Source organism: Temnothorax nylanderi, unplaced genomic scaffold (genome assembly GCF_030848795.1).
Source record: "Temnothorax nylanderi isolate EJ_2023f unplaced genomic scaffold, tnyl_v1.0 TNYL_tig0614_pilon, whole genome shotgun sequence".
Taxonomy (NCBI): domain Eukaryota; kingdom Metazoa; phylum Arthropoda; class Insecta; order Hymenoptera; family Formicidae; genus Temnothorax; species Temnothorax nylanderi.
The window spans coordinates 78,961-99,459 of NW_027249676.1; the positions used below are offsets into that span (position 1 = coordinate 78,961).

General features: G+C 47.9%; 6 protein-coding genes and 1 pseudogene across 6 annotated transcripts; 2 read left to right on the forward strand and 5 right to left on the reverse strand.

Moving 5' to 3' along the window:
• On the forward strand, positions 1-2,244 carry LOC139784348 (uncharacterized). Its single transcript, XM_071723523.1, has 2 exons — positions 1-398; positions 845-2,244. The coding sequence occupies exon 2, from the start codon at positions 880-882 to the stop codon at positions 2,242-2,244; it is 1,365 nt and encodes a 454-aa protein (XP_071579624.1). The 5' UTR covers positions 1-398; positions 845-879.
• A 486-nt stretch (positions 2,245-2,730) lies between these two features.
• On the forward strand, positions 2,731-6,144 carry LOC139784350 (uncharacterized). The gene has a single exon (XM_071723524.1). The coding sequence runs from the start codon at positions 2,731-2,733 to the stop codon at positions 6,142-6,144; it is 3,414 nt and encodes a 1,137-aa protein (XP_071579625.1).
• A 913-nt stretch (positions 6,145-7,057) lies between these two features.
• Positions 7,058-7,587, reverse strand: LOC139784356 (uncharacterized). Its single transcript, XM_071723530.1, has one exon. The coding sequence runs from the start codon at positions 7,585-7,587 to the stop codon at positions 7,066-7,068; it is 522 nt and encodes a 173-aa protein (XP_071579631.1). The 3' UTR covers positions 7,058-7,065.
• A 4,351-nt stretch (positions 7,588-11,938) lies between these two features.
• On the reverse strand, positions 11,939-13,291 carry LOC139784351 (uncharacterized protein F54H12.2-like). The gene is made up of 2 exons (XM_071723525.1): positions 12,345-13,291; positions 11,939-12,275 (listed from the first exon to the last, which is right to left on the reverse strand). The coding sequence occupies exons 1-2, from the start codon at positions 13,289-13,291 to the stop codon at positions 11,939-11,941; spliced, it is 1,284 nt and encodes a 427-aa protein (XP_071579626.1).
• Positions 13,292-14,867: 1,576 nt separating this feature from the next.
• Positions 14,868-16,001, reverse strand: LOC139784352 (uncharacterized). The gene has a single exon (XM_071723526.1). It carries the CDS (start codon positions 15,999-16,001, stop codon positions 14,868-14,870), a length of 1,134 nt encoding a protein of 377 aa, XP_071579627.1.
• Positions 16,002-17,401: 1,400 nt separating this feature from the next.
• Positions 17,402-18,249, reverse strand: LOC139784353 (uncharacterized; annotated as a pseudogene).
• A 636-nt stretch (positions 18,250-18,885) lies between these two features.
• LOC139784354 (uncharacterized) lies at positions 18,886-19,962 on the reverse strand. Its single transcript, XM_071723528.1, has one exon. It carries the CDS (start codon positions 19,960-19,962, stop codon positions 18,886-18,888), a length of 1,077 nt encoding a protein of 358 aa, XP_071579629.1.
• Positions 19,963-20,499: the final 537 nt, after the last annotated feature.

Consider the following 20,499-nt stretch of genomic DNA (forward strand, 5'->3'; position numbering starts at 1 on the left):
TCAGATGGCAGCATCGATCGGGTATCGACAGGCCGGATCGACGCGGCAGCTTGCGCAAGCACGGGCGCGCTCATCGCGAGCTTCTCCCTCGCCTCAGAGAGAAACATGTCCGCGTTGTGATCGTACGTACGACGTGTGCTCTGTGAGTTCTGTTCGTAGAACTGCATACCGTGCCGCTCGCAGTGATTGAAGCTGCCAAGAGACTGTAAAGTGTAAAGAGACCGCTCACCCCAGCCAGCTCTGGTACATCAACACGACGACTCAGGCTCACACGTGCGCGAGTGCCGACCGCCACGTGTCTCAACGGCTCACGGGCGAATCACCACGAGCGAGGCAATTTATACAATTGCCTCGCGCATCAAAAGACTTCTCATTATACACCGCTCATCGTTTCTCAGGTCAGACTGTACATATTTCATTAAAGACGGCTCAGACTGTGGTCTGAGTTACACAAAAAATAAAGGCATAATTTGTTAACACCCTCCACGCGCGTCCTTCTCACCCCGCTACCATCGCCGGGATTAATCAGCGATTTCGCGAACATTTGGTCCTTCGAGCCGGATGCGTGGAACTTATGGTGTAACTCAGACACAGATCACGTGAAAGGGGCATGCCCTCCGCGATGTGCCACGTAGACATTATAGCGCTGTCGCGAGTGAAAGACAGACATTCTCACGCGCGCTCGCGAGTGTTACACGAGTGTTCACGCGCCCTCGCGAGTGTCACATAAACAGTATCACGTGCTCAATACATGACTCTCGCTTCGCATAGCGCTTTCTCTCGCGTTCCTCGAACGTTCTCGATTCGTGCAGCATTTTCTTACACGTGTCTCGACGTTTCTCAGGTTTCTCATCGTGAACAGCTCAGGGGCGGCTCATCATGACGGATCCCGCCAAAACCGGGACGGGAGGGAAGACCTCTCCATTACTCGAGCTGCCGACCGACAAGCGCACTTCAGAGCGTCAGGCCTCACCGGTGCGGCTGTCCGCGGAGCTCACGCTGAAGGTGCAGACGCAGATGAATCGCATCGCAACGGTGCGGGCCATCAACCAGACGTTGCCATCTACCGCAGATGACACGTCGGTGGATGAAATTCTCCAGATCTCGATCCAGCTCGAGGAAGTGCACAAGGCGTTCCTTAAGGAACACACCTATTTCGAAGCCTCATGGCCGGCGGCGCTCATCACTCATGAGTACTTCTCGAAGAACGCCTTCGCGGTGGAGGCGCAGGAGTGCATGGCGGCTCGTCGCTCTCTGGCGAAGCTCAAGGGCGCATTAGCGGAGAGGCTTGCTCCGAAGGCGGCGCTTGAAACGGTGCAGCCCTCACAGTCTCAACAGAGACTGCCGGACATAAACATCCCGTCCTTCAAGGGCGATTACGCTACTTGGCCCACGTACCGCGACCTATTCAGGGCCGTCATCCTTGATAGCCGACAAATCACTGACGTGGAAAAACTTCACTATCTGCGACTCTCGCTTGAAGGCACACCTTCTCAGCTCATCTCCGGACTGCCTCTCACCGGAGATTCTCTCAACCCGTCATGGGAGATGCTCGTCGAGCGATACGAAAACAAACGCCTGCTCATTCAGTCGTATCTGGACCAACTCTTTGCCAGCTCAACACCAGTGCAGAGAAACGCCGCATCACTGGACAAGTTGCTCAACACCTTCAAGGAAGGAATAAAGGGCCTGCAAGCCTTGGGCGTCTCACAGGATCTGGGAGACAGCATCCTGGTGTACCAGCTGTCCAGGCAGCTGGATCGCCAGACGAAGGAGCAGTGGGAGACGTCCCTAGGAGCAAAACGCGAGTATCCGCGATTCGAGCAGCTCGAGCAGTTTCTCACCTCTCGAGCTCGAGCACTCGAGAGGATAGAGTCCACGGTCAGCTCAGGGAGCACGGTCGCCTCAACATCCAGGCGTTCGACAGCTCACCATGCGGCAGTTCAACCGGCCCGCACGGAATCATCAGACGGCTCCACGGTGTACCCGTGTGACTGCTGCAACGGCACGCATTTCGTTGTGACGTGCACAAAATTTAGGGATCTCTCACCGGTCGAACGACAGAAACTTGTCATCTCACGGAGGCTCTGCTTCAATTGCCTCGGCCGCCACAACGTCCGCTCATGTAAGAGCTCACGGGGGTGCAAGAAGTGCACCAACCGACACCACACGATGCTGCATGAAGCTCATCAGGCGAACTTATCCGCGAAGCCGAGCACCAGCTCAGCTGCGGCAGCTCAATAGGAAGATGGTGCAATCGTCGCTCACTCCTCTTTGGCCCGCTCATCACACTCAACCTTATTAGCTACGGCCCTGGCTCAGATAAATTCATTTGTGACTACTCAGCGCGTACGGCTTCTCATCGATTCAGGTTCAGAACTCACCTTCGTCTCTGAATCACTCATTCGTCAGCTCAACATTCCTCGTCATCATTCTGTCATCATCATTACTGGAATTGGGGGCGAAAAGTCAACTCAAACTCGAGGAGTTGCCTCACTCCAGCTCCGCTCACTTTACTCAAGATCAGACGTCATCATTCAAGCTCACATTCTGCAGACGTTAACCAACATCTTGCCATCATTCAACGCTGCACCACAGGAATGGCCGCATCTCACCAAGTTAATCTTGGCCGATCCAGACTTTCTCACACCACGGCCAGTGGATATCATCATTGGAGCTGACTCATATGGGCAGATCATCAAGCCCAACATCATCAAACAAGATCCATTGATGCCAATTGCGCAGCTCTCAATTTTTGGATGGCTCGTTCTCGGACCTGTCGACACATCATCATCGGCATCTGCTGCAGTGCACCATGCCTCGATTCAGGAGAGAGAAGATGCTCTCGACGAGTTGCTGGCGAAATTCTGGACACAAGAAGAAGTGCCTGCAAGTAATACTCATGATCTTACGCCTGACGAGCAAAGATGTGAAGAATATTACAAGAGCACTGTTTCGCGGGACTCAACAGGTCGCTACACGGTTCGACTTCCGTTAAAATCATCACCTGATACTCTTGGGGATTCGTATCACACTGCGCATCGATGCCTGCAGGGCTTACTAAGAAGGTTCGCACGAGATGACAACTATCGACGCCTGTATCATCAGTTCATGACAGAATATCGAGAGCTCAATCACATGACGGAGGCTTCACCCGTTTCCAGCCAGCACGCGCAATATTACTTGCCACATCACGGCGTGCTCAAACCAGACAGTGCAACCACAAAATTACGTGTGGTGTTTAATGGCTCGAGTGCATCTACATCCGGCCGCTCACTCAATGATATCATGTATACGGGAGCCAAGTTGCATTTAGACGTCACAGACGTTTTGCTCTGGATTCGACAGTTTCGGCATTTAGTGGCAACTGACATCACTAAAATGTACAGGCAAATCAACGTACATAAGGATGACTGGAATTTACAACGGGTTCTCTGGATCGACAAACAACTCAAGGAAGTGGAAAATTATCTAACAACGGTCACGTATGGTACCAAGGGTGCCCCGTTCTTAGCAGTGCGAACACTGCTGCAACTGGTGAAGGATGAAGGCCATAAGTTTCCCCTTGCAGTGCCGCCACTCACTGAGGGTCGATATGTTGACGACACCTTTGGAGGCGCCGACACAGTTCAGCAGGTAAAGGAAATTGCAGTGCAACTGAAGAATTTGTGCATGGCGGGCGGTTTTCCATTATCAAAGTGGCACGCGACTCATCAAGATGTGCTCACTGCGGTTCAAGCAGAAAAGGAACAGGGCTCGCAAATTGCATTTGACGATTGCACAACCAAAATCCTCGGATTAAACTGGCTTCCTCACGAAGATTCATTCACATTCTCAACAAGGATCTCATCGCACACCACTCAGTTTACCAAACGCCTCGTTTTGTCTGAAGTGGCTCAGATATTCGATCCACTAGGCTTTGCATCACCAGTAGTGATCAAGGCGAAGATGCTCTTGCAGGAGCTATGGCTTCATAAGCTCCGATGGGATGAACCACTGCCATCCCAGCTCTCATCACGGTGGCTCACTATCAGAAAAGAACTCATCAGCTTAAGCAGAATCTCAATACCTCGATGGTATAACACATGGAGTACCTCGTCAGTGGAATTTCACGGCTTTTCTGATGCTTCTCAACTAGCAATGGCTGCAGTCGTATATATCACCGTCCGCAGCTCAAACGGCGCCACGATTTCATTGGTGTGCTCCAAAACTAAGGTAGCACCGCTCAAACGGCTCACCATCCCGAGACTTGAACTCTCCGCAGCACTGCTGCTCTCAAGGCTCATGCAATACGTTCAAGCCACCTTGAAGTTGAACGTTACAGCAATTCACCTGTGGACGGACTCTGTTGTGACACTCACGTGGATCAAATCTCATGCATCGCGCTGGAAGGATTTTGTGAGAAACCGAGTTTCTCAGATTCAAGATCTCACTGCAAAGGCACACTGGAGATACGTACCTGGTACATCCAATCCAGCCGATTGCGCATCACGAGGATTGACTACTTCTCAACTTCAAAGCCACTCATTATGGTGGACGGGACCACCGTGGATACTCACACCTGAAGCATGGCCATCACAACCCGCGCTGTCGGACGAGTTGAGCTGCAGTGAGGCCCGTCCTGGCATTGCGCTACATGCAGCGGCATCTCAGTCGGAATACCACTGGGACCTCATATATAGGTACTCAACCCTCAATAAATTATTGAAAGTAACAGCTCTCTGTTTCAGGTTTATCTCTCTCTTGAGAAAGCGCCGAGCCAAGTCACTGGACTTGCACTCAGCTTTGGAGAAGGCCAGACTATTCTGGATCAAGGCTACTCAAGCGGCATACTTCACGCATGAGATCAAGATGCTCACGGCCAATTCGAGACTACCACCTACTCACGCATTCAGTCGATTGACTGCGTACATAGACGCTCAAGGGGTTATCCGAGTTGGCGGCCGCCTCAACCAATCAGCACTAGCTCAAGACAACAAACATCAGGCGATTTTACCTCGCCACTCACGGTTCTCAACTTTAATCATCGCCCACGCCCATTTGCGTACTTTACATGGAGGAACACAGCTGACATTGGCTCATGTCAGGCAACAATATTGGATCATCGGCGGACGGGCTCCGGTGAAGTCTCATATCTTACGGTGTGTCGTGTGTGCTCGGCAGAGGGGGATCCGTGCTCATCAACTGATGGGCCAACTACCTCTCTCTCGGGTTACGCCGTCACGTCCGTTTGCTCATACAGGAGTCGACTATGCCGGACCGCTCACCATCAAGACATGGAAGGGACGAGGTGCGAAAACATACAAGGGATGGATCTGTGTGTTCGTCTGCTTTTCCACCTCCGCAATTCACCTCGAAGTAGTCAGTGACTACTCATCAGAAGGATTCATAGCAGCCTTCCGAAGATTTGCAGCGAGAAGGGGAATTGCTCAGACCATGTACTCGGACTGCGGGACAACTTTCATTGGAGCAGACGCCGCGCTCAAGAAAATGTTCGTCCAAGACGCTCAAGAACATCAACGGATTGCTCAAGTGTTGCAACTTGACGGCATAAGATGGGAGTTCAACCCACCAGGTGCTCCACACATGGGGGGCAAGTGGGAGGCGGTTGTAAAGTCCGTGAAGTTTCATTTGAGACGGACCATCGGGGAGACTCTACTCACGACGGAAGAACTAACAACGTTGCTTACGCAAATAGAGGCCATTCTCAACTCAAGGCCGTTGGAACCGTTGAGCGACGACCCTAAAGACGTCTCAGCGCTCACCCCAGGTCATTTTCTCATTGGAGGTCCACTCACTACCATACCCGAGCCATCTCTGATCGACCTGGCAACCTCGCGACTATCTCGGTGGCAGCTCATCCAGCAGCATGTTCAACAATTTTGGGCGCAATGGTCGGCGCATTATCTGCAACGCCAGCAGGCGATATCCAAGTGGCATCATCCTAACAACAACATCAAGGTGGGTTCTATCGTGCTGCTCACCGACGAACGCTCTCCACCGTGCAAATGGCCACTCGCAAGAGTAACGGCTTTGCACCCCGGAAAGGATGGACTTACTAGGGTGGTTACCCTCAAGACGGCCACCACGATGCTCACCCGGCCAATTGCCAAGCTTGCCGTATTACCCATTTCATCAGGATAAAGGATCACGAGTAAGGAATCATCAACAAGGTTGCTGATGGCGGGCGGAATGTTCGAGATTACGCTCGCGTTGCGCCATCTCATCAGATGGCAGCATCGATCGGGTATCGACAGGCCGGATCGACGCGGCAGCTTGCGCAAGCACGGGCGCGCTCATCGCGAGCTTCTCCCTCGCCTCAGAGAGAAACATGTCCGCGTTGTGATCGTACGTACGACGTGTGCTCTGTGAGTTCTGTTCGTAGAACTGCATACCGTGCCGCTCGCAGTGATTGAAGCTGCCAAGAGACTGTAAAGTGTAAAGAGACCGCTCACCCCAGCCAGCTCTGGTACATCAACACGACGACTCAGGCTCACACGTGCGCGAGTGCCGACCGCCACGTGTCTCAACGGCTCACGGGCGAATCACCACGAGCGAGGCAATTTATACAATTGCCTCGCGCATCAAAAGACTTCTCATTATACACCGCTCATCGTTTCTCAGGTCAGACTGTACATATTTCATTAAAGACGGCTCAGACTGTGGTCTGAGTTACACAAAAAATAAAGGCATAATTTGTTAACACCCTCCACGCGCGTCCTTCTCACCCCGCTACCATCGCCGGGATTAATCAGCGATTTCGCGAACATTTCGCAATATCTTTATTAATATTTTTTCCAATACTGTAATATAATACTCACAATACGTTATACTACATTCATACATTCATACATTCATACATTATATGACATACTACTACATTATATATTACGTTACATACATATACTACTGCATACGTTATACGACATACATACGTTATACTACTACATTATATATTACGTTACATACATATACTACTGCATACGTTATACTATTACATACATATACTACTGCATACGTTATACTATTACATACGTTATACTATTCCATACATGCATACATACGTTACAAAGGTATTTTATAATGTCCCCACGGTAACGTATCGGTCGAATCGGGTATAATGTATCGCTTATCGTCGTATGGACTCAGAGCGATTTTTGTTTCGGACACGGTGTACACTTCGTGCTTTTTCGATCGTATACAGGACTGCGATCGGGTCATTTCAATTTCGTCTCGCAGACACCTCGTGTAATCGTCGAACGTTATAGTACGCGCTACGACGTTGTTCTTGACACCTTTCGCTTTTTTACAATCTTTTTTACCATCCACCCTCAACGTGTACATCTTCGCCCTGAGTCCGACGAATTCGGTCATGATCGCGCCGTTATTCTCGTCCTTCATCAAGCCTGGAACTTTTTTATTGGCGAGTGGGATACCGTACGCGTTATCTACCGCGTAATCGCTAGTGTCGAATCTAGCGATATCGCGTTTCACATTTTCGTACACATCGTCGCACTCGATGTGATAAATCAGACTGTCAGTATCGGTGTACGTGACTTTACACTTGTTGCCATACAGGGGAGACATGTACTCGTGATGAAATTCATACAAGCAGATTTCTCGATACGTCGAGAATGCACATGCCGACGTAAATAGGTCTATCAAATTTAACTTCAAGTTTTCGCAGTTCAACGGCTATCAGATTTTCCGAAAAGATGCTTCGACTATGAAAATTTGGTCGCGCGATCATTGCCTCCGCGCCGTATCTACCCTCCCACTTTGTTAATAATTTTACATCGACGTGATTGCGAACGTTCTCCATTGTTTTCCCGAAAACCGCGTTATTCATCAATTTATATAAATTTTTCTCGAACTCATTTTTGGCCAGTGTTCTAAATTTTGTATTGAGTTCGATGTAAGTGCGGAGCCACGCAGATTGAGCGAATTGCAATACGCGATGTATTTTTGTGACGCGAAGGCCATGGTGCGTGCACTGCTGTAGGTTGCGGTAGTGTATGACGTAACGCTTCTTATCATACAGCGTGGCGAGAAGTTTTTCCTGCTGTTTGCCGGGCGGTTTATCGCGCGTCAGACAGAACGGTAGGTCGGCGTGCGCGTCGTGTTTATTCTCCGGATACTCGAGATCAACCTCGAGAATATAACCCATGGGCGAATCCAATGCGTTCGCGTTAAACTCGAAATTTGAAACGTCTTCGACCCATCGAAAATCTGCGTAGGGCAGTGGTTGACACATCGCCCAGCCGTACAAGTTGTTTACATCGAAGTACATTAGAAACGACGACGGTTTCAATGGATCGTAATATTGCATGTACTTGTTATTAGCTTGCGCGTATCTGTTTGAACATTGACTCAGACCACCACGTATACCGCGTTCGATGAACATGACCATGTCAATGTCGGTGAGCAGTTCGAAATTGATACACGTATGTTTCAACATGGCGTCCCACGTGAAACCTGGCAAAGTGTAGTAGTACGCCGGATCGAGTCCATAACTCGCGATACAGCTGTCGCGGAAATTTTCAAACACGTCGGCCAACAGCAAGACATCGGTTTTCAGGTATAGATCGCTGTATTCGCCCAGGGTTCGAACGGAGAATCGCTGCCAGACGTTCGCGGCGTGCGCGTAATCGCTCTCGGATACAGTGTCACCGGTCAAGGAACTGTAAAATGAATCGCGCGGCGGTAAACACGTGTCCTCTAACTTTTCGATGCTGTCCACGTATTCGTATGGAAAGACACCTTTTCGCGTCAATAATTCGAAATCGTCGGTCGATAATTGTGAAAATTGAGAACGTACAGTTTTTAACTTATCTTTGCATAGAAAAGATGCTAATTTATCGAGGCTGCTACTCAAAAATTTATACGAATCGATGAATCTTAATTTTATGTCGCTTCGCGAATCTGATCTGTCGGCTGTATCTTTCACGTGCTTTGTGAATGAGATGTAATTTTCTTTTGTTATCGGTAGTACATCGACCGAGCCTTCGAACGCGGCAGCTATCTCCGTGATAATGAAATGCGCGTCGTAGCCCGATAAATTGTGGAAAATTACGGGGATGTAATGCGAATCTTTATAATTCAGATTGCAGTTCGAATGTGCGGGACCTCTATATCGACCGGTCAAGTGGCAATGATCGCGTACTCGCACGTCGTCTGGCGCGAACGGTTTTTCGCAAATGTGACATTGCGCCGCGCTGCGAAATATCTCCCACTCGTCTCGCGTTAGATCTACCATGCGAACATTCTCGGACAAGATAGCCTTTACGCGATGCGCCAATCTTTTCAGTTCCTCGGCGAACCACGCGGCGCAATCTTTATCGCGGCGAAATCGATACGCAGATAACGAGTCGTCGTACGAGCACCGCACGTAGTATCCTATACTACATACCCGATGATGTTGAAACCTGAACGTGGGCGTTGTCGGATCCGCTTCCGTCTTCTCAAGGGTACATTCCAGGTCGGCGTAAGTAGTAAGTGGGTAGGTATGGGGCGTCAAAACAAACCCCCTCCACCGACCCCTCCGGCGCCAGGGGCGTGGCCAGACGGTCTGCCCACGTGACCTCGGAGCGCTCTGATTGGCTGCCGCCTGAGGGGAGGGGGTAACGAGGTAATTAAATGGAGCGATTTGATTGGATACCCCATACCTACCCAGCGTCTGATTGGCCCTCCCCCCTGAGGCGTCTGGCGGCTTTGAGGGGGTAGCACGTGGTGGAAGAGTAGGAGTCAAAAATGGCGGCTTCAAATGGAGCGTTTTGATTGGATACCCCATACCTACCCAGCGTCTGATTGGCTCTCCCGCGCCTAGGGTGTCTAGTGTCTAGTGACTTTTTTGGGGCTGCACGTGGTAAAAGACTACGAAACAAAAATGTCGGATTCGAAATAGTAACTAAATGGCGCGTTCTGATTGGATACCCCATACCTACCCAGCGTCTGATTGGCTCTCCCGCCTAAAGGGTCCAGCGTCTTTTTGGGCCTGCACGTGGTGAACGACGCTAAGTCACAAGGAAAAATAGCGGAAGTGCCGACCAGCGCCATTTTGGCGGGAGCACGTGGTAGACGACGCTAAGCTAAAATAAGGATATGATGCTAAGATGTCGAAAACGGAAAGTGGAATTTTTATGTTTTCAGAGAATAGATTTCATGATTTATGACCGTGTTCTTTTAGGACTTGGGTCTGGACAAAGAGTTTTCGAAACAATGAAATACGTGAAATTTATTTTCTAGAGAAAGGAGAAGGTAAAACAGGAACGGTCAGGTTCGCTTTGTGACGTGATGTAACTATTTTAACGCAAAAGAAAAGGGAATGAATAAATATATAGACGGGAGGGGTTGAAGATACAAACAATGTTTATTACATAAAATAATACATTGATACGTGAGAATAAGTATTTTTAATTATTCTTAAAAGTACATGCCTGAACATGGCAACATTCAACGTGAGGTTTTACGCATGCGCTTTTATTATGAAGAAAAATTTTACGAAATAATTTTACAATCAAACGATCATTGCGCTCGCTATTGTCGCTAAACAGATTAAGAAACTGACAAAGATTATAACCGCTACACATGTAATATAAAATACACAGCAGTATTGGCCGCAAGTTTGAGAGAGTGTTCCTTGTAGTGTTACGGTGTTCCATCGATGTGTAGTGGAATTCCGACGAAGGCGTAAGAGTAATCTGGAGTCTAAAGGCGGTAGTCCGTAGCTATCGAAATACGTTCCTGCTCCTTGCTCGTCGACGTAAAAAGCGACCCAATGTTGGCCAGGCCGATCGTGTTCGTCCGTATTAGCGACGATGGCCGTCGACCTCGTCCACACCCTCGGCAGTCTGTCGGCAGGATAGACGCCTGCATATCTGACACTGAGATGATGCAGCGCTTGTAAGATTTCTAGCGAGTTCATTTTCTTCACAGTGAGGTGGTGTTCGCACGAGAGGAATTATTTGTATAAATTTCGGAGTTTACCTCTTTTTGAGTTGTCGCACTAGTGTTCTTGGGTGGTGACGGGCGTATCGGCAAGTTATTGAAGATGTATTCTTTTCTTACACCCGCTATTGAATAATAGGCTTTTGCTACTTCTCCTTCCTCCTCTTTCTCTTCTGTCTCGTTATTTTTTTTTTGCCACTGCTTTATTTTTTTTATAGCGATGTCACCGTCGGTTTTTTCACCTTCGTCGTCGTCGTCGCTTGTGACCAATTTTACGTAAGAGAGTTTAGTATCGTAGCTCGAGTCGATGCTGTTGCTGCTGCTGCTGCTGCTGCTGCTGTTGCTGATGCATTCGCTGTTGTCTCGCAAGACTAGCCAGCGTTTCAATTTAAAAGCGTTACGTAACGCACAAGCAATTTTGTCCGTAGTCGAAACACGAAATCCGTGATGTGTGCAGCGTTGTCTGTACTCTCGGGCCTCCGGTAAACTTTTGAACGGTGGAGAAATTTCTTCCAGATTATATATGTTTCTGGAAAGTAGTTGACTCAAGTAACGAGCCTTTTCCGCGCCTCTGCAGTAGATGTAACGCACTTGTCGCGTAATTTCTCGCAGATGTAGGGTGAAACATTTGAGATCGGTTTCACCATCGAACCACTCGATTCCATGATAATTTCGCGAAAGCCAGTTATTCTCTCGTCTTGTCTTTTCGGGTAGATCGTCAAATGGAAAGGGTGGCGACATAATCCAGTGTCCGGTGATTGCCGCGTTAATCGCGACAACTGCGACTTCTTTCGGAATAAACTTTCCGTTGACATCACGGAAACCTTGTATGTCGATGGTCAGATCCATAGTTCAAAATGCACTCTCTATTTTTTTCAAGCGAAGCGTCGACGTCCGTGTCTCGAGTGAAACTGAATCTCTCTCTTTTCACAGGACTTTACGCAGGAAAATGGCGATGGGTAAAATATATAGTGGTGGGGTAAAAATAAAGTTAACCGGCAAAGTCGACGATGATTTGACGAGAGGAGTCGATTTCTAGAACATTATCGAACTCGGCGTAAACGATACAATTAACGGTTGTGGTAAGTGCTTTTTCAAATCGCACTTCTAATCGTAAACTGCCATGTTTCACAAGATTCCAATGGCCGGCGAAATTGGCGGATAAGTCGGGTGTAAGATCAAAGGCGAAAAGTGTGAATCCTTCGGCGTAATCTTCTCTGCTTATGGAATTACCCTCGTTCAAAAAGTGTATGCCGGTTCCCGAAAAGAGAGTGTGATAAGCTTCGACGTAGAGTGGCTCGTCTCTCGAGAAGCTCGGTTGTAACGGTCTACTGGGAATTTGTATACCGTCGGCGTACAGCGAAAAGAAATTTATACCGTAGTTTTTGAAATTAAACGGGTTTAATTTTCTATCTCCGTTGAACGCTCTGTTATCGACAAAACCGACTATTATTCGTTTCGGCAGTTGACCGAGTATTACATTGTCTATCGATTCTCCTACGAGACCAGCGTGAATCGTAAATGTTTTAACTTCGACTCTCGTAAGGGGATATTTGGCGGTAGTTTTGCTCAACATACTCGCATGCGCGAGTAAAACGCCTGGGCTTATTTTTGCTCTTCTCACGAGCAGACTGGCGTCTAGAATGCGTATTTTCGACGTCGAAGTATTTTCCATAAGGCAAAACGAATCTTTCGAACGAACGAGTCTCATTCTAACCTCCACACCGTTAATTAAAAATTTATCTTGATTGAAAACGTCGCAATGAAGATGACCTATGAGATCTAGCGCGTGTCCCTCGTGAATGTAACGAGCGCGTCTCACGAGAGCCGGATTTGGTGTTTCTGAATCTACGAGTGCGTCCATGAGTCCGGGGGTATCCATGTCCCACAGACAAGAGGTCAGATGGGAAGTTTTTGCGGGTGAAGAATAATTTAACAACGCCTCTATGTACGCGCGGTACGCGTAGGCGTTGTTTGGGGGCGAGACGAGCTTTTGATTGAAATATACGTCGATTTGATTGAACATGGAATGCAGTAAATGATTTACAGGGCCTACTTTGAACGCAGGTCCGCCTGGTGTACTTGTTTGGCCGTCGCCACCGCCGCCTGCTAGGGGAGAAGTTTCTACGCGTATGCGAAGGCTCAACATGGTGTGCGTGAGGTCCAGGTAGTCTTCCCCGTGACCGGGTATGACGAATTCTATAGGCGCGTCGTCCCCGAGGGAAGTTATGGGCTTGTAATAGATCCATTGCGAGCTCTCGATACTAGTTTGAGTGGGCGGCAATGAGAAGAAATCGAGTTCGCTTTTTAAACACTCACTCGAGTGCGTGTGCAGAAAAGACATGCTTATCCTCCTCCTCCGCTCCTTGAATTCTTGCTTCGTGTGCGCGCGCGCGACGATTAAGAGAATATGTCGGATACGCTGCGTTTCTTGACGCTGGCTCGACGATGACGCTGTCTCGTAGCGGTAGATGACTTTCTGTTTACAGCACGAGTCTTCTTCTTCTTCTTCGATGATTTTTTGATCGTTATTCTCTTCCTCTGCTTGCTCTTTGACGATTTTCTTTTGACCGTTTGAGGACGACGACGTTTACGAACTGCGACGTGACTGGTGTGGTTGCCAAAGGGAAACTGAAACGCAGGATTTTTTGCGGATACTTTATATCCCGATCCCTTCATCATGCTGCTTATCTTCTCCTGGGCTTTTCTTTTAAGATTTCCACTCGATTCCTTGAAACGAGTTTTGAGCGCCTCCTTCAACGGCGTATCATTTTCGACATCTTGCATCACATTGATACCCGCGCGTAAAGCTTCTTTACCGACCGCTCGCGCGCCTCTACTTAGGTAAGGCAGCACCTTTCTGAATAATCCTCCGAGAAAACTACCGATTCCATGACCTCGTTGATAGGATGCTCCGACGAAAACTCGTGGAATTCCTCCGCCTCGTCCACTCTGATGTGAATCGTAATATTCGTAGTCCATGGCTCTGAATTTAGTTTTTATTTTTTTTTTTCGACGACAACACACCGCGTTGTTACTGGAAACGTCTAAAGTGCAATGTCACCGTCAGCGTCCCGGATTCGAATGGTATATTTTTTCCGAGTTGATCTTTTATATCTATTTCAATCGTGCGGAAATTTGTTTTGCGTAATGGAATATAATGCAGCGGGGAGAAATGTTTCACCTGATTCGTTCCGTAAGCGTCCACGTGATTATAGCGGTATGTCTCGACCGGCACTATTCGGAGAAGAGGTGTTTGCGCGTCACCTGTTACATAAGGCTCGCAAATATCGCAATAAACGAACATTTTATCTGGAATACCGCGCTGCAAACTACAAGGTTCACGACTATAGAAAGCTGTTTCGCGCGCATCACTATTTTCACTAATATGACCAAGTTTAATATATTTTGCAGTAAACGCTTGGTTGGAAAAAGGATAAATTGCGTAGCGTCTGACAGAAAATTTGCCATAGTATTCGGGATTATTGAGAAGAACATGACCTAAACCGAGTATTTGTAGAAGAGTATCGGAAAGGCACATATGATGTATTAGATTGCATTCACTTGCGTTACAAGTAATGCTGATGTGGGTTTTTCCTCCAGTCTTCTCTTGTTGATCTAAATAAAAGTGCGAGTCAGCTTGTTTGCATGCTTCATTAATCGCCGAGATAAGTTCTCTGGTATTTTTGTAAAGTCCGAACGAAAATGTGCTTTTTTTCGCCACCTGTACTTTCTCTTTTTCTTCTTCCGGTTTAGTATCGTAGAAGAGGATTTCATTTTCCTTATAGCGCAAGTGTAAAAGAGTACTGGGAAATTGAATCTCGCTAAGCGCCACTTCCCATTCACCGTGTAAGTGTACAGATTGAGGTAATTCCGTAACGAATGACGAGGTTCTATTTTCTGGGAAATAGCGCATGCTGCTATTGCTCGGAAGAACCATGAGAAATTGGTCGTCCCTCATCTTGAGGAAGAGAAGTTAAATTCGAAGCGGGGATCCAAGAGTCGAACTTGCTGGGATAACCGCGCCAGCTAACTAACACCTGTTTATTAGCGCCGTGCCCCCTGGTCTTTATCACGCGATCGACGATAAACTCTTCTTCCTGCAAGTTTTTCTCTACCCTAGCTAATTCCTGCTCGTAAAAAATACCGTCTATGACTTCATCCGCTAAATCGCTCAATTCGTACACTCGTGGTTTTCGCCACTCGAGAACGCGGTGAATTCGAAATATCTCTTCACTCCACCTCGCCTCGTATCCTTTCTCGAAGGTAGCTTTTGTTCTACTGACGCGAACGAGGTCTCCGACACTGTATTTAGCTTTTCGTGCGCGTTTCATCTTTTCGCTCGTCCTCCATCGTCGAACTATATTTTCGCGCGCGACACGAGCGTTTTCTCTCGTAACGACAGCCGGCTGCATTCTGATGGAGGAATGACGGGTGTGATTGTAAGCGCTTACGATATCCTGCAAAACATCGACGTAGCGCCGCGTATTTTTATGCGTAAAATAGCGCCACATTCGTTCCTTCAACGTTCTGTTGAAGCGCTCGACGACGGCAGCTTTGATATCCGGATTACGGGCTACGCGAAAACGAATGTCGTTTTCTTCCAGAAACTTTTGCAACGGACGCCCGATAAATTCTTTACCTTTGTCCGTTTGTAGGTATACCGGTACGCGCCCGTCACTTTTCGAGAGCACGAGCTGGAAAGCCGTCGTCACGTGATTACTCGTTTTGTCTCGTAGCGGTTCTACCCAGGCATATTTACTAAGCACGTCTATAATCACCAGAAGATACGAATATCCGTCGTTGTAACTTTTGAGATTTCGGAGCTCGATCAAATCGGCCTCCCACAGATCGTCGATATTCGTCACGGTGTAATGCAACCGTGGAAATTTTCTGCGCGATGGACGATGCAACGTGTAAGCGTCTTGCGTTTCGAGCCAGCGCGTGACTTCGTTACGGGAGAAATTCGGTTTAGCGGCTCGAGTCAGATTATCCGTTGCCGAATAGCCAGCGTAATGTCGCGGATCGTAGTAGAATTTTTCAAGTTCCGTCATTTCTGTTTACTCCAATCGAGTAAGCGTTTTTTTCTTCGCCTGCTGCGAATCAACGCTACTTTTCGGTGTCTCTATCGGTGTGGAACTCCTGGGAGGTTGAAATGTCGGGATATTCGAAGAAGTAGCGGTTAATAATACCTTATTTCTCACCAGTACCGCGGGGACGTTTAAGACGCGAAGTAAACGTGCGAACTGAAGTCTCCCCGTTGCTTTCACGGTTTTTCTTTCGCGCATAGCCTCGTTTATCAGGTCGTCGATATTCGAATCTTTTATAACGCTGCCGTCTATAGTCACGACTCCATCTTCGTTCCAGCTAATTCTACTCGGAACTGCTTTATCGAATAAATACTTTAACAGCAAACGAGCATTCGGACGATAAGTTTTCGGCACGCTATCCAGTATTCTTTTAGTGCTTTTCGACATATCAAAATTACGATCGTTCGACGCGACGGCAGTGGCGGCAGCGGCGGCTGCCGCGACGTCATTTTTCGCCATAATACCGTTAGAGTGTAAAGTCGATTCGAGATCACGCGTTGTCGTCGTTTCGTAGTCACCGTCGTCGTCGTCGTTGTCGTCACGGACCACGCGAATATCGCTATCCACATTTTCGTTTTTTTCATCGTTGCGCGCGTCCCGATTTCGCTTTCGCGCTACGCGAACAAAGTGAAGATATCGCCAAAGTGCCTCTTTATATTTTTTCCATTTCTCCCCGACGTCGAGTGGCAAGGTGAATTAAGAATGCGACCCATCTCCTCATCGAGTCGCGATAGAGGTGTCCCGGGTGTACGCACGGTAATATTTGCGTTCTCCGAATTTTCGCTGTTTTCCATCGTTCGTTCGCTACCGACGACGGCAAACGCAGCGGGGGAGCGTTTTGTTGCGATAATTGACGCTGCATTCTTTCGAGATTTTCCGTAGTGATCAAAACCATCTTCTTTGCCCTTTCCATAACGCGCCCTTTTAATCTCTACCGCCGCCGCCGATAATCCGCGACAGTAAGGCGGTTAATATAGGTCCGATAATATAGCATAAGAATCCGCCTCGTTGTACCATCAGCTTTCTTTTATCCTTCAAATTACAGCATTTTGACGCGATGCGACGCAGTGTCGCTTTGTATTTGCTCAATCGATTTTTTCACGTCGCTCGAGCGGCACGTTACCTTTGAGCGTGTTGAACGCGCATTCGCCGATACACCGTATTAATTTATCGTCTGCGGTCCGTAGAAGGTCGCGCGTTGATTTTTGTTCAAATACAGCAACGCCTCGAGAAGACAGATATTTTTCTTTCCGATCGAACGTCTGGCGTTTTTCGTCGCTCTGTCTGATTTCGCGTTATTTTCCTTCTTTTCCATCGCGAGAAAACTGACACGACTGACCAGCGCGAGCGCTAGTGCGCGCCTTTTATACGTAACCGTTGGAAAATGATCTACGCGGTACGTAGACGAAATGTGCCGTATCGTCGGGAAAGATGCACGTTCGAAAACGATATTCGTCCGGAGTTGATTGTTTCAGATCGAGTAGTAGATACCCGTGCGGCCTCGACGTGGCGTCGTAGTATGCCTCTTCTAGAAACTTTGGATCATTGGGAAAGACTTGACGCGCTAAATGACGAATTTGCGCACGATCGCGAGGATTCTTGAAACTACGATGTAATTTGCATTGAGCGATATATCGCGTTGCCCCGCGTCCCTGATGAAAAAGATTTTGCGAGATGAGAATTACGCTGAGATTCTTATGATGACTGCCTTTGGTAAAGAGATCCACGATCGCGTCGCACGATGACGATTCTCTCATAAGATCGTCGATTATCACCAATTTGGGGAAAGCGGATCGGATGAATAATCTTCCGGACGTGGCAATCCCTCGCGAAATTCAATTATATTTTTTTTCTTCGGCACTGCTTCCTCGCGCGCGTCGTATGTAATTGACGATAAGCCTCCTGCCACTCCGCGTAATAAAACAAAACTCCCTCGAAACGTACGTCGGACATGTGAGATAATTGTCGGAGAAAGGTTTTCACGAAGATCGTCTTCCCGCAACCGGTGGGTCCACACACGATCGACGTCCAGGGATGTTTCCAGCGCAACGTCCATTTTGCGATATGATCGACTCGAATTCCGCGCGTGACTTCAAAAAGAATAATTTGTGGAGGAGAGGGGGACGGGAGGGGGAATAAGCTAATCAACGGCGGCGGCGGCGGCGAACGCGCGCACCAGCGTACCCCCGCAAACGCTCGCACGAGCGAACATCACCGCGGCCGTCGATCAGCTGATTCTCGCGCCGCGGTGCTCATAAGCTTATCCATGTCTTACAAGCTTATTACGATTCCGCAGCGAGAGCTTCGCGATCGACGAGCTTGTACGCGATGCTCCGAGCGGAGAATAAAAATTGTGAGAAAAAATAAGCACGGGGAAAAGGTGCAGGGGAAAAATTATATGATGCAACTATTTACGCTTTAAATGTGAAAATATTTTATTTTTTTTGAGATTTTCTGAGGAAAGAAAACAAATTTCAAGAAATTTTATATTTAAACACACACACACACACAGAATATATCTACATATCGCTACATTATATTTTTAGTTACATATGTACAAAAATTCTTTTACACTTACAACTATTTTTACAAAATTAAAAAACTTTACAATATAATACGAAAACATTTTTCTTTTTTTTTTTACCCTAATGTGGCAGAAAACGTGTTAGCCTAACTTAAAAATAAAGAAGAAGAAGGAGAAAAAGTTATTCACTCCACGTAACCGTACGGAAGTGAATAACGATTATTGATAAATCTACGTTTACCAATACCGGTGCACACGTTTTCGTTTCTTCGCGAGTTATAATGTCGTGAAACGCGGTGCGTCGAATTGCACTAAAACGCAGATTTATTGCCGTCCCCGCCGACGACGTCCTCCCTCTTCCTCTCCTCTACCCTCTCTCTCTCTTTGTATTATTAAGTTTTTAATACTATTGAAATTTACAGCTAAAGAATTCTTATAATTTAAAGTAATACCTTTTACTTTACACGACTCTACAGTACGTCCGTCCGGTGTACGAATAATATAAGCGTAGAATTTTGGCCCGCCCGACACGAACTTCTCGATATAGGTGCCGCGGCCGTAGCTCTCGAGCTCGTCCGTCATGTCGCCGAGGAAGTTAACGGTGCGCGGTTCGTACTCGTTCGGATCGCCTGTACTTAAATATATACAAGAGTCGGTATCGTAATATAAAACGCGCCTATCTAATGCTTCTAAATATTCGTATAGTTTTAAGCGCGCTTGTGCCGTCGTGTACGCCGCGATCACGACATTTGTCAATGGGGAAGTCACGACGGCCTCATCTCGTAGCCGCCACGAAGCATATATCACCTCGTCGTTAACGGGTAATATGTCGATTATCTCGTGCTCGGGACTCGTGAGCAAAGTCATGAAACGCTGACAAGATTTCACGACCTCGGTCTTAGGCAAATTGGTTCGCTGGCCGAATTTTCCCCAGAAAGAATTTAAGCAGAGTTTCGCGACCGAGCGCAGGCCAGGATTCCGGACGATATTGTTCTTATCGAGAACAACACCCTCGGTTTCCGCGTATTCCCGCAGGTATCGTTCTTTCGCTTCGTCATCATGACAATCGCTCGGCCACCCACTAGCTTCTTGTTTTAATTTTAAAAACGTATTTATATATTCGGCGAACAAACCGCCCTGCCGAGTACCGGGGTCATATCGCGCAACTTTATATTGCCATATTTCGCTTACTTTTGTCACGAGATAACCTTTCTCGACGGCTTTGCGCAATTCGACGGATACCCAAGTACCCTCGAATTCACGATCGGCGGGGTTATCGTGAGTGCACGCGGCCTGCGAGAACGTTTCGCAGCAACTACGACATAACGCGAACAATAATTTCCGCGTACGCGATATGGGAGTACCGGGTGAAAAAGATCGCGCGGTGCAAGTACTCGACATCGGATGAGACCTTCGAGCGAATCAAAATTATAGTTCGGCGCAGTTCCGATTAACGCTCGGCATTCTTCGCCGAATAAAAATATCGGGGTGACCGATCGGAAAAGCACCGGTTTTCAATACGTACGGGTACAGAGAGCATACGTCCACGTAACGTATTTTCTCCGTACCCCGAATTTCGCGACGGGTGGCGATGTTTCCCGTGCGTCCTCCGTAAAACGCGTCGCGAGGATCGAGAGGCGCGTGTTTCAATAATGGAGTGATTTTCTAGATAATCCCTCATCGCCTGATTTTCTCGCAACTCACGGTCGAAAGCGCACTCCCACATCTCCGTCACAAGGTACCCCTTTCTTTGGAGACGACATGTCCTCGCGAGTGTTCGTTCGTAGCGCGCGTCGATCGTGTCCTCGCGATTTGCGGTCGAAGGCGTTTTATCGCGATTTACCTGAAAACATGTGGGACATCCGTGCCAAAAGCAACCGTGAAATTGTAGTACGTAACGTCGCGTCTCGTCGTCGTCGTCGGTCGTCGTCAGTCGTT

Bases quoted from the DNA above. Each gene is read 5' to 3' on its own strand.
- LOC139784350 (XM_071723524.1), top strand. From the start codon at position 2,731: ATGCCAATTGCGCAGCTCTCAATTTTTGGATGGCTCGTTCTCGGACCT.
- LOC139784354 (XM_071723528.1), bottom strand. From the start codon at position 19,962: ATGTCGAGTACTTGCACCGCGCGATCTTTTTCACCCGGTACTCCCATA.
- LOC139784352 (XM_071723526.1), bottom strand. From the start codon at position 16,001: ATGACGGAACTTGAAAAATTCTACTACGATCCGCGACATTACGCTGGC.
- LOC139784351 (XM_071723525.1), bottom strand. From the start codon at position 13,291: ATGTCTTTTCTGCACACGCACTCGAGTGAGTGTTTAAAAAGCGAACTC. The intron at 12,276-12,344 runs GTTTAATTTCAA...AATTCCCAGTAG, and splicing joins GGAGATAGAAAATTAAACCC to ACCGTTACAACCGAGCTTCT.
- LOC139784356 (XM_071723530.1), bottom strand. From the start codon at position 7,587: ATGTCTCCCCTGTATGGCAACAAGTGTAAAGTCACGTACACCGATACT.
- LOC139784348 (XM_071723523.1), top strand. From the start codon at position 880: ATGACGGATCCCGCCAAAACCGGGACGGGAGGGAAGACCTCTCCATTA.